Genomic DNA, 12,794 nt, shown 5'->3' on the forward strand with positions numbered 1-12,794 from the left:
AAGGAAGACAGAGGAAGAGGAAGGAAACTTGATTAAAAGCCTCTATTCTGTTTCATATGTTGTCCATGCTGCTTTCTTCTCTGAATTTATTGGGCTGTGATGGTTCACATATCTCCAGAGACAGTTTGGCCACATCCTTTGGAGCATCAGCCTCCCTGCATCACTAGATCACTTCGCCCACAAACCTGTAAAATTTACGTAACTGCTCCCCCAGCGCCCATGGTTCCCAGCGTTGGATTGTTCTCTGCTGACTTTCCCATGGTGTCTGTCACCTCAGGAGAGTGCAATCAGGTCTGCACAGATTCAAGGCAGAGATATTAACTGTGACTGCCAGTGCTCGTGAGAATAGTGTCTATTGTTCCCAGAAGAAGAAAAATCCCTCTACCCAGATGTCCTGGCCCCGAGTTTGAATAGTAACATTGGATGGACAAAGAGAGACACAAATTGCTCAGCAGGTTTGTTGTCAAAAGAAGAATGGTCTGAAAGCACTCTCAGGGATGAAAGCTGGCACTGAGACAGGAGAAGCACTGTTGTGCCTTGTGGGAGAAACCAGGCTGGGAGAAAGAGGAAATTCTCCTTTCTTGTCCCTGTCACTTTGGTAGATTGTCTGTGTCCTAAGGCACAGCAGAATAGAGGCTTAGTTGAAGGGCTGACATTTGGGATACAAAGGGAAACTAATCTATTAATGTTATTTCAGCATGGCTGTAGCTCAGCATTGCCTCTGCTATTAACCTGCCAGTCTTCTCTTCATGTGGGGAGAGTGGGCTTGATCAGACTCACACCAAAGACGTGGTTCGTGGTATGGTGCAGAAGTGCCTGTGGAGCTGGCTGGATTCCAGCCAGACTGCTCTCAAAAGTCTCCCTGACCTCCTTGTGCATCCTCCTTGTGCATCCTCGTTTGTGTGAAGGGTCCGAGGGACCCCCCCCCAATCTCACCCCACTGCCCTGGTGGGTCTGCAGCTCCCTGGGGTTTTCTGTTCCATCGTTTGCCTAACAGCATCATTAGCTCACTCCTCACAGGGATCAGTCTATCCTCTCAAACAGCAGTGTATTTACATTGCCTGGCATGCAGCTCTGGAGCTGGGACATGCTTTCCTGGCCTTCTACAAGTGCTTAAAGCCTTTTCCTTGTGCTGTTTGCAGGATAGTTTGTACAATACTGCTGCTGAGCACTTTGCCTTGCAGCAAATGCCATCTGGTGTAATCTTTGTGAGCTCTTTGTTTTAATGCACAGGTATTAAGTAAGTGTTTAGCATGCACGGGTTGTATGGGGGATGAAGCAGGCTTGCCTGGGTCCTGAGCTGGGGAAACCCTGCATTTTTACCATCCTGCTGGTTTTAAGCACCACAGGTACACAGATATCTCTGTGGTTTTCGGGAAGCACAGACTGCAAAATCTCATGCTGGAGACAACATTTTAACACTGGACAGGACGAATCTATCTCTGTGCATCAGTTTCTCAAGTAGAAATGATGTGAGAGATTGGAAACTCATGGAGCAGCTCAGGAAAGCTGGTTTCTAAACCCAGTTTTTGGGCTCTGAGTATGCCTGGCTGAGGGCTCAGTGCCCAGAGTGCCCCAGGGATCCCCACATGGTCAGGGATCTACATGTGTTGTGACTGTGACCTTCCTCCTGACACTCCTCCTGAAAGTAGGTGGTTCCTGAAGCCTTGGGTAGATGCTCAGACATTTTCTGGCAGCAGCAGCACCCACCAGCTCTCCTTTTGTATGGGACAAAGCACTCTGCAAGGTAATAAGATTGTGGGGCATTGGGAGGGGATGGGAAAAGCCAGGCTGATAATTAGGATATATGGTCTTGAAGAGACCTGCTGATCCCACAGGCAAGGAGGACACTGCTGAGCAGTTTTTGGAGCTGTTTTCTTTCTAAAAATTTGTGTTGACCATCCTGGCTAGTTTCTAGGCCCTTTCTCTTGTAAATTTTAATTAAAAAAGCGTGAATAGGTAAGTGGCTGGGGTCTCTGACATGTTCCCTTATTAAATTCACTCTCAAAGACTTGCTTTGATTCAATCAGAAATATTTAATGAGACTTTACCTGATTTGAGCTCATTCCCTAAGGCTGAGTCAGTATTTGAGGCTGGCATGGGCACTGAGGGATCCCCTGCAAAGGCAGCACTAATCCTGTCTGGCATCAGAGGAGCTCAGAGGCTGCTGCCCGTGCCAGGTTGTCACTAGATGTCTGGGCTGTTGTAATGGAGCTGTGAATTACTCTTGCTCTGGAGGATTGCTGGGTGAGCCTTGGATGGTGTTGGGCCACATGCTGATCTCAAGAGAGAGCCTGTTTCTCCTTTAGAAAAATGGGATTTAAGTAAGTGCCATGATTTTCACTCCCTTTAGTCTTACCTTCCCTCAGCAAGCAAAACCATGCCTGTTTGTGGTAAGTGATGTTGTGTGGTGCCTGTATTGTAAAGGCTGCAGAGGGAAGCTGGGGTTTGACCCCACTGTGCCATTCTCCCTGCATACCAAAAGCTGAGGCCAGCCTGCAGGAGGTCTGCTGATGCTCCCTGTAAAGCCAGCTGGCTTCTTCAGCTTCAAAAACCCCTGCAATCTTACTCCGCAGTAAAAGTAAATTAATTTGATTCATACCTGAGACATCTTACATAAACATTCAGGCCAAATTCTCCACGGATAGCAGGTAATTTTTTTTCCTTTAAAATCTATCACTTTTGTCTTAGTGGAAAATCATGTGCTAGTCAGGAACCCCCAGGAGCTGTTGTGGGGTTGTTCTGTGTATCCAAAGCAAGAACTGTGGAGGTACTTAAGTGAGAAACTTGCTAAGGAAAATGGTTTGTAGCAGGAAATCTCCCTCCAGAAGAATATGGAATTCTGCTTGGGACACTTCAGGCCCCCCGGTGGCCTGGCTGCAGTGTGCACAGGTGAGAATCGCACTGGAATGACTAACAAAGCAGTAACTTCATCAGCTGGAGCTGATACAGGGGTGTTCTAAAGCAGCTATAGGTGATGGGGCAGCAATGCTGGGGAAGGACAAAAGCAACTGCTGCTGCTGTCCATTCAGTGCACAAAAGCAATCCCCCAGAGTTATTTGGGGATTCCTGGGCTCAGAGACTGACAGGACACTAAGGAGCTCATTGGCAGGCTTGTGTCAAGGGGTGGGATAGGAGAGGCCAGGGAGTGGGACCTTCCCCAGGACTTCGTGCTGTAGCTACAGTGCCTCCCCAAGCTTTCTGTGGGAGTGGAGCCACCAGGAGATATTTCACAGATGTGTTTGTTTTGGTGTCTGTTCTGTAAAGGCCTCAAACTGTTTTCTTTCATAACTTTTTTCCTCCCTTTCCAGCTTCCCCTCAGAGACTACAGCAGGCACTAAGCCTGTACACAGTTGCTATCTAGTGGCCAGAGGAAGGTAGTGGAAGGTTTTTCACTGCTGTTCTGTGCAAGAGGACTGAGCTACAGAGATACCGGCAGCAGTTTATTATGTGTATTCATGTAAATTGTCGGGGCTACTGCTGTTCTACAGTGGGTTAGATCTCCAAAAATTGTTTTACTTGACAGTGCAGTCACTACTATTTAAGCTATAGTTCTCTGCAGTTGTAGACTGCATAGTAAGGATTTGTAGTAACTAATGGTGTTGGGTATTTGATGTACTTGAAATCTACTGGAAAGTAGAGCAGGGACAAGCCCCGTTACTGAGAAAAACACTGGTAACATAATATACTCAACATTTTATTATAAAACCCTCTAAAGCGCCACTTTATAGGTCACAGTTACAACAAAGGAAATGCCTTGAGTTAGGAAAACAATGGGGACACAGGGACATTGTTTAACATTTCTTGTTTGGGGAAAGTGTGCTGTTCAGGACTTGCCTATGTTTACCATTCCCTCATGGAGACATCCCAGAAGGACCACTGAAGCTGACTGGGCTGTGAAGGGGAAAGCAGAGCTGCTCTTGTCCATCGCTGTCTCAGTACCACTGTGAAATGTCTGGACAACTTCTGGAGGATGACAGCAGGCTGTAGGTGAGGGCACAGCACTACATGGATATTTAGGGCATAGAGAGGGTCTCTTGCCAGCTCATCATAGGTCAAAAAAAAAGCTTCATGGAGCCTGTGGCCTTCTGGAGAAGGAAGTCCCCATGGTCCTGAACCAGAAGAGTCAGCTGTTTATTTGCATGAATTTTTCCTATGTAGAAAACCTTGCACAGGGGCAGCCTGACAGCTGAGGCTCCTGAGGCCTGGGATTAGCAGTTCCTCCATCTGCACCAGAGTGGAAACTAAAGAGTAAAAAAAATGGGAGCAAGGTTGCCTTTCTTGCTTGCAGGATACCCTGACCAAATGTTTTGTTGCACCCTGGCTCTGTGATGAGGGCAAGCAAGCCCAGAACCCCTTGTCAGCACATTCTCTCACTCACCCCAGTGACAGCACCAGCCCTGGACATCACAGCCCTGTTCATCCCACTGGCTGTTTGGCCTTTGCATGAAGAAAGAACAGCCCTTTATGGTGGTCTCAGGCCTGTCAAAGATTCTCAAGGGTGAGGAAAGTACAACATCTTTCCTGTCTGCCTTTACCCTGGCTCTGGTATAGCCACAGCACCCCAGGGACAACCCGTCCAGGGAACTGGTGCTGCTTTAACTTTGTAGGGTTGGAAAACAGCTCCAGCCCCATAGAGTCAACCCAGTTACTGAGCCTGGGTTCCGAGGCTGAAGGGCCATCAGAGGAGACAGGGAGAGGTGTCTCCAGGCCATCAGCCATGTCAGCAGGTGACAGGGAGGAGTGCATAGATTTCTGCCAACCCACTACCACCCTTCAAATTTCACTGTCTTTATGTTTAGCAGTTCCAAATATCCAACATCTTTCATTAGAAAGCTTGGGTAGGATAGAGAGGGGTGGGCTTTGTGGGCCATACTGCCAGGGCCCAAAGACAGTATTAATGATTAGGAAATAAGGGTGACAGCACCAAGGTGGCCAGCAGCTCAGCAGAGCCCTGGCAGTGCAGCCTTACTGCAGGGAAGGCTGCTCAGCCCTCCAGTTGGAGGGACTCAAGGGCACAGGGATATCTTCAGCACATTCAACAGCTGCAGCTCTGTGAGGAACAGACACCATCACAGCTGGGGCAGGAGCATGGGGACAGCTTTACCTCCCCTCTCTTGGGAAAGGGCAAGCCCTGAAGGATACACTGGGATCCAGCTTTCCCATAAAACAGCTGAGCAAGCCCTCAAATACGACTTCTTTTCTTTTTTTTTTTTTTTTCCCCCCCCAGAACTAACTCCTGAGGTGAAGTAAGATCTTCAAGAAAATTAACTGAATCTGCCTGGCAGATCTGCCTGGCAGATCTTCTTTGCCCAGAGCTCTTGGTGCTGGCCAGTCTGTAACACAGCTTATTACAGCATGAGAAGGTGAGTAGCTCAATATTCTAGCAAATCTGCAGCTGGTAGGAGATGCTGGAATGCATCAGGACACTGATAAAAAATGCCCTGGACAAGCTGCTGTGTGCTTCTCCTTCATGTTTGAAGCATTGCTCACATGTGGGGCTAGCCCTTGACTGAAGGCTGGATGAAATGCAGCTGAGTGATGACTGGCAGCAAGACAGGTGAGACTTTAGTTGACTCCAATTTATCAGGACAGGTTGAAACCCACCAGGCTGAGGAATAGTAGAGGCCCCTTCTGAATCCACTACAGTCACTAATATAGAAACCTTAATAACTCATTGATAAACCTTCAGAGTAGAAATACACAAAACACCCCTATGTACAGTAACATTCTTGTTTACATCAGCTGGGTTAGGACTTTGATGGAAGGATTGCCACTGGTTGTTATTGTTTTAGCTACGTGATTGGGATTTGTCTGGAAAGAGCAAGTTCATTTGGGATAACTCGTTAGCAGCAGCTGCTGACTCCAGTGCTGCGTCTGAGCCCCTGGCGCGACGTGCAGGAGGCACTTGGTGTGTGGTGGTGTGGAACACCCAACCTCCACCGACAGATGGTTGAATCCCCTGGGCCATGCGTGGGCAATTCGAGTCTTTAGTCCATCTCTGAAAAATGTGCTTCTAACTAGCTCCCTTTTTCTCCCATTCCTGCCAAGGAATAAAGGCAAATTAGTTGAAATGCAAATCAGGCAAGCCACAGTAGCCATAAAGTGCAACATGATCATCTGGTCCCCGGGTGGTTTTGGCTGCAGGGTGGGTCAGGGATGTCTCTAAGTTATAAACAATACATATATTTACTCATTTAAATTGTAGGCAAGACAAACCCAGGTGAAAAGACTGGAGGAAAACCAGGCTGACGTGCTCTGAACTGTGCTGGTCAGGGGTGTTTCCCGGACGTGAGACCCCCCACAACCCCATCCCACCACAGCCAGTTTGCTCCACTGCCAGAAGGGAAGAGCAGTGGCCGTCCCAGATGGATTTTTCTGCTGTACCTTACCTTAGCTTTCTGTAGGACTGTTCCCTTCCCCGTGACCATAACAGATAAAGGCCGGTTTTTTAAAGCTGTTGCTGAGTTGACCGGTGAGTTCTCTGCGCTGTTTGCTGGACTGGCACTTTTTGCCTGAACCTACAATAAAAATCATAGAAATGGTTATGACTAGAGACTACTGAGAGAGATTGCTGCCCTCTCCCACCATCTCCTAGTCACAGAATCATCCCATTTGCACTGAGAAGCATTGTTTCAGTGACATGCCAATTTCAAAGAAATACCAGGGGAGTTTGTGGTGTGTTTGGGTTTTGAGGACTTAAGTAGAAGTACAGAGCAGGATCCAGGTGGTGAAGATCTCCATTTCATGGGAAACAAGTTCCCAAGAAGGAATTTAGATGCCTGAATCTCCTCCTGCAAAAACCATCCCTTAGCTCAGCCAAGTTCAGAAGGAGCTGAGTGCAGACCTGCATGGCTCTGGAGGGTGTTGCTCAAGGTCCCACAGGAAAATACAGCCAGTCTCCTGAGCCTCTGCTCCCTTTCACTTCCCCATTACTGCTGTTACCTCATTAGATTATTATTATATTATGTATATTATATATAATAATCAATACATACATATAAGCTATACATTTATACAAGATTGCATATTACACCAATGATGCTATTATTAATTATTACATTTTTAAGCAGCGTGACTGCCTAGAGGCCAGGACCCTGCTGTGCATCCCAGGGGTGCCCCACGTACCCGCGGGGCTGTGTTCTCCAGGTGGGTGGTGTCCACAGCCGTGCCCAGTGTCACTGGGCCAGACTCTGCCTTCTTCAGGTTCTCCTTCACTTCCACCAGGCTCAGCTCCAGGTCCACCCTCTGGCTCTCCTTCCTTTTGCATTCTTCATCTATCTCCTTCAGCCTCTGCTCCAGGCTCTTGTCTGTGAAGGGAGAGGAATCTTGGTGCCTGCTGGGAACCTGGGGAGCTCCTGAGGGGAGTAGGGATCACGGCATGTCCTGTACATTTTCCTTGTGTTTTGCCCCAAGAGGGACTGTGGCTCTTGCTCTAGTGCAATCTGGGTTATGTGGTTTGGCTCAAAGCACCAGGTTCCCCCCATCCCTTCCGATCCCAGGAGGGCCAGGTTCATTGCTCCCTCTTTCCCCACAGTCCCACCCTGGCTCATTTCCACACATCCCACCTTGCCCTGCTGTACCTGTGCTGCCCCCAAGCATTTCCTTCAGCTCCCGTCTCTCCTTGCGCAGCTGGGTGAGCTGAGCCCGGATTTCATCCTTCTCCTTCTCCAGCCGTTCCTTCTCCTCCGTGAACCGTTTCACCTCTGCCTCCGTCCTGTTCTTGCCCAGCTTGGTTTCCACTGCTGCTGCTGGAAACACAGCCCACCAAAACAAGCTCAGTCACAGGAAGAAAGCAGGAGGGACAAAACCTTTTCAGGTGCTTGAAAACAAAAGTGAGGGTCTGGAAAGTCACCAACCACGAGACTCAGCACACAGACTGCTGTGGAGCAGATGTTAGTCAAAGCACAGGGCACCACCTCTCTTTTAGCACCCTTGGGCCATCTGAGCAGCCCACTCACCTGGCAGTGGCATCTTGGGCCGGTGTGCAGGCACCAGCTGGGGACTGCCCACTGGAACTGTGCCCACTGGCACCTCGGGGGCTGCCTGGGGGAAGGCAACGTTCTGCTGCTGGGTCTGGATTTTGACAGCAGGCACCTGTGGCAGAGCCTCCTCGGGTTCTGGCTTCTCTGGGTGTTTCTGGAAAGGAGAAACAAAGTGGGATTGGACAGTACCTGCTCCAAGGTCTCTGTTGCCTTAGTACAGGGCTCAGCTTCCTTAGCCATGGGGGCTGTCTCGGCTGTGCTCTCTGGGGCAGCCTTGTTGGCAGCCCTTTCTAAAGATGGTGAGCTGAGGGGTGAAGACTGGCATGACATCTTGCCAGCACAGTGTAGGAAGGACTTCACTGGAGTGAGATCCAGATACACTCTGTCTTGGTCCCCCTCCAATTTGCTCTCACTCTTGGGTACTTCTTCCTGCAAAAGAGACCATCTGCTGCAACCAGAAGCACAAGAAACATCTCGCTGCAGAGCAGCACTATCTCAGGCAATCTGGAGTATTTTCCGAAAGTCTTGGAGGAACTAAAGGCCCAGTCTCTGAGTCATTGCACAGAGGGCTTTTTGATGTACTGCAGGAAAGGCTCCTCCTGTTTTCCTTCAATAGGTCTCTCTGATGGTAGCAGCAGCCCCATGCAAGGGTATCACACTGTTGTACATCCAGCAACCCCTGCCATGTTCTTTGCCTTTCCTGAGGTAACAGTCCCAGTCCCAGCATGACCCATTGTTCTTGCCCTTACACACAGGACTTGCTCTTACAGGCATAAAAAGGAATTTTGAAATACCAGGCTCCAAAAAGCCCACTATCACCAAATAATCCATGCTGTTTGCTGATGAAATTTTATGGGGAATTTTATCCCAGCTGCCTGAGGATCCCTACAGCTCCTTTCTGGAAACCTCTCTCCCATTCCTTAGCAACTCCTCTCCAGCACTTGGTTCTGCTCCATTGCAAAAGCCAGGATTTCCCCAGGGGCTGCGAATCCCCTTCACCACTGTTGGAAAACCCCCCTTTCACTGCTGGAGACTTTCTGTGGCCAGATGTTTGCCATGGTCCCCCCAGAGCTCCCTGCAGCAGGGCCTCTGTCTTACCACAGGCAGGTCTGGCAGATCCACATCGTCGTACAGCTCATCCTGCTGCATCCTGCCCTTGGGCAGGTTGTCGATGTAGGCGTTGGGCTCCGAGTATTTCCTCTGCATGAGGCTGTGAACAAGCAGCAGGACATCCCATCAGAAGGGATCGGATTTGCTGCGTGGCTCTGCAGTGCTGCATTTTTGGACATCTCAGAACACCAGTCCTGAGGTCTGGGCAAGGCCAGGCAGCCAGGTGCAGCAGAGGAGATGGCAGAGCCACACAAAGCAGTGTGATCACTGCTGCTGTTGCCCATTAAGCAGCACCCACCAGAGTGGAGCTGTATTTCCCCTCAGCTCTCTCCTTTCCTGCCCAGCCCTCAGCCACAGCAGCCCAGTCACTCTGCCCCAGTGGCATGATGGGTTGGGTGGCTGAGAGCCCAACCTGCCTTTGCAATAGCCACCCAGCCACATGGCCCATGGCAAGCTGCAGCTCAGGCCAGATGCACCCTGGTGGGACAGTAAGTGCTCTCCTGTCCCAAGAGAAAGTGACTGAGCTGCAGCTGTGAATTTACCACCTATTTCCATGGCAGCCAACATCCCACAAGGGGAGAGCCCCTGCTCTGGCTTGCTTCCCCTCTACCAGCCCCACTCAGCCCCAGCCCATTACCCCTGACATACAAGAAGGAATTCTTCGCAGCGCTCACAATGCAGGAAACCCTGTCAGCATCCACGTAATCGTAGGTAAATTCCTCCGGGTCTGTTTTCGAGCCCGACTCCGACAAGAGGAGGCCCAGCCAGTGGCCCATTTCCTCCGAGGACTTGGCCTGCAGGGTGATCAGACAGACAGGACAGGCTGCAGCAGCAGTTTCTCTGCACTCACAGATTTGGGCTTAGATTGGGTAGGGAAGCATGCTGGCAATCCCCTGGGCTTCCAAGGGGAGAGATGAACTGCTGGGTATTTATAATAAAGCTGAGGCTCCATTAAAAATACAGCTCTGTGTATGGATTGATTCAAAAATTTGGCAGCTACATAAATGCAGCTCTTTGCTCTGCTCCTTCCTAAAATTTCTAGTCAGTCTGCATTTTCCTTTCAGTGGTGATCAACTCGGCTGTGCACAAGAGCACAAGAAGTCTCTGGGGCTGGAGATGCTACCAGGGAGCACCTTTGGGTGAGGAAAGCCTGCGGGTTTTATTTTGCACCAGCAGAGTGCAGCAATGGGATTGCTAGAACAGAGGCAAGGAGACCCGAGCCTAGGAGGTCCCGTTGCCAGAGCAGAAACCCCTTCCAGGGCTCTTTGCAGACGGGAGAGGGGAAGGGAAGAGTTTAAAGCATGAGAGTCAGAGTTGCTTTAACGTGGTCAGTATCAAGTTCCCGGCTGCAGTGAGCAGTCTGGCATTTTGCAACATGTAGAGTTAAATTCTGTGCCATGAAGTCAGCTCTAGCAAATAGCCACATGCACCCCCAGTGCAGGGGACTCCAACTGAATCAAGAAGTTGGCTGATTCAGCCACCTATTGCATTGATTTGAGGAGTCAGAGCAGTAACCACGAAGTAAAATTCAGGGTAAGTGAATATATATACACTTTCCAAACTGGAAAGTGTATTTTAAGCTTCCAGTCTGTTTTATTTAGCAGAGACTTCAGTCCCTGGGAAGCCTGCCAGCCAGCCAGTCTGTACATTGAGTCTGACATCCCAACAGAATACAGATTCTTCCATTCACAAAATGTAAATTTTCCCAGCACCTCTTCTTCACATCTGCAATTGGGCAAAATTTCTTAGATAAAGACATACCCTGAACCAGAAACTCAACAAAAACATCTTCCAATTTCATGGCATGCCCTTGAAGTCAGTTGTTTAGCTATAAATATTCCACCCACTGGAAAAATACAGGAAATTGCTCACATTGTCCACCTCCTACTATAATCATGCTGTCGTCAGAGAGAAGTAAGATTAGAGATAAACACTCCTGGATGCAGGCAAAGGAAAGTAACAGATGGTGATGAATTCACTTGCACTTTCAGGGGCAGATCTGTGATAGGCTTACTTGGAATGCGTGACCCATGGCTTTGGGGCTTTGGGGCTCTGTTGTCAAAAGATGAAGTTCTCTGTTCCTCCTAACCACAGCCTTAAATCCCTAGTGGCGTTCTTCTCATCTAACATTAACCATCTGCAATGCACTCCACAGAACTCAATTATCCAAGGTTATCCTGCAGTTGGTGGAGAGAGATGGGAACCTGCAGAGGACCCCACATCCCACCCTAAGATGAGTGCCTAAGATGAAGGCTCTATGGACCTCTGGACACAGCCCAGATTACCAGTGGGGTGGGACACACTCCAGGTGACCACAGGCAGATGAACCAAAGTCCTGCTCTTCAGGCTCTGTTCTGCTGGACTGAGGGTTCCTCTGGAGGAACTCACTGGCATTTAAACCTCCCAAGGTACACAAGCTGATGACTTTAAGTGGAGCTTTCTTGGAAATGTACACCCTACCTCCAAAACAACCCGTTCTTCCCCATTGTGCAGGATGCGGAAGGAGTAAAGGTGATCAGGGCTTGGCTCTGGGATGATTTCACAGCCTGCCAAACTCAGGGGCTGCTGAGCCAGTTTGCTTCGGTTCTTGTCCTGGTAAAAGTGGAGGTGCCCATCTTTTATCTGACACCACCGTGACTTCCACTGGCTGTTCACCAGCACATTCAGGTAACCTGCAAGCAAGCACAGCTTACTTAAGACACATTTTCCATTTAATCCATATTAATTTATAGGCATGGGGATATCTAATGCATAAGTTACGAGATCACCACACAACACAAAGCCACAGGCACCAAAAAAAGAGCAGAAGCACAAAGACAAGCTGTCCTATCCATACAAAACAGGGTGAAAAGGGTAAAAATCTTGAAAATTAGACCCTTGAAATTCAGGATAGGTTTGGAGCTGCAAGTTAGCTGCAGATGGTTGGACAAAGTTGGTCCCAGTGCATGTCTGGTATTACCCACCCTTCCTCTTGGGTCACCCTGTGAGCCACAGGCACCATAATCTGCATGGATTTACTGGCAGGACCACCTGGCACAGACACATTTGAGGAGGATAATGCCTGGTGCTCATCTACCCTGCACACTGAGATCCAGCCCTGAGACAAGTCCCTGCAGAGGGACTCATGCTGCCACTTACTCGAAGTCTCCAGGGATCTCTCTGGGCTCTCCAGGGAGCTGGACTTCTTCCTCCCGAGGTTCATCAGGTTGCTCAGTTTCAGGCCAGTTGTGCCCTTCTTCTTAACTACCAGAAATGGAAAAGACACATGTGTGGCTTTCCCAGCTCCCAGCCCACTGTCCCAGCTGGGGGTCCTGCCCCCACCTCACACACATCCCTTGCAGAGGGCAAACCTGAGACTCAGGGACAGGCTGGAAAAGTCCAAAGCCCAGGGAGTTCAGGGGCAAGATGGCCCCAGTAAGCTCAGTTAGGGATTTGTGGAAGATGCTAGTCTGTATTGCTTTACATGCGGGTTAGCTCTCACCAAAGGCCAGTCGCTGCGGCAGCAGTGGGAAGTGTTTGCACAGCTCTTGCTGTGCAGATTCCCACCTCCCTTCACTTTCCTACACCACAAAGAATTTAATTAAGAACCCTTACCCATAAGCATTTACTGTATTCAAGTGTTTTCCTCTCTAAAACAGGGATGCAAGGTGGGGAGGGAAAAAGTTTATTTCCAAACAGCCTCTGCAGCATTTTCCTGCT

The 12,794-nt window shown here is 49.3% G+C and overlaps 1 protein-coding gene across 1 annotated transcript in view; it reads right to left on the reverse strand.

Annotated features, from left to right (window-relative positions):
• Positions 1 to 3,679: 3,679 nt before the first annotated feature.
• Positions 3,680 to 12,794, reverse strand: part of AFAP1L2 (actin filament associated protein 1 like 2) — a 27,030-nt gene continuing 17,915 nt past the window's right edge. Inside the window, exons 11-20 of the mRNA XM_017728604.1 lie at positions 12,234 to 12,338; positions 11,556 to 11,767; positions 9,744 to 9,889; positions 9,084 to 9,195; positions 8,175 to 8,414; positions 7,962 to 8,139; positions 7,584 to 7,748; positions 7,129 to 7,310; positions 6,393 to 6,521; positions 3,680 to 6,043 (exon numbers count right to left, since the gene is read on the reverse strand). Of these exons, the coding sequence (XP_017584093.1) occupies positions 6,017 to 6,043; positions 6,393 to 6,521; positions 7,129 to 7,310; positions 7,584 to 7,748; positions 7,962 to 8,139; positions 8,175 to 8,414; positions 9,084 to 9,195; positions 9,744 to 9,889; positions 11,556 to 11,767; positions 12,234 to 12,338 (1,496 nt within the window). The 3' untranslated portion in view covers positions 3,680 to 6,016. The remainder of the gene's footprint in view (positions 6,044 to 6,392; positions 6,522 to 7,128; positions 7,311 to 7,583; positions 7,749 to 7,961; positions 8,140 to 8,174; positions 8,415 to 9,083; positions 9,196 to 9,743; positions 9,890 to 11,555; positions 11,768 to 12,233; positions 12,339 to 12,794) is intronic.

The sequence above is a fragment of the Corvus brachyrhynchos genome, unplaced genomic scaffold (genome assembly GCF_000691975.1).
Source record: "Corvus brachyrhynchos isolate BGI_N302 unplaced genomic scaffold, ASM69197v1 scaffold783, whole genome shotgun sequence".
Taxonomy (NCBI): domain Eukaryota; kingdom Metazoa; phylum Chordata; class Aves; order Passeriformes; family Corvidae; genus Corvus; species Corvus brachyrhynchos.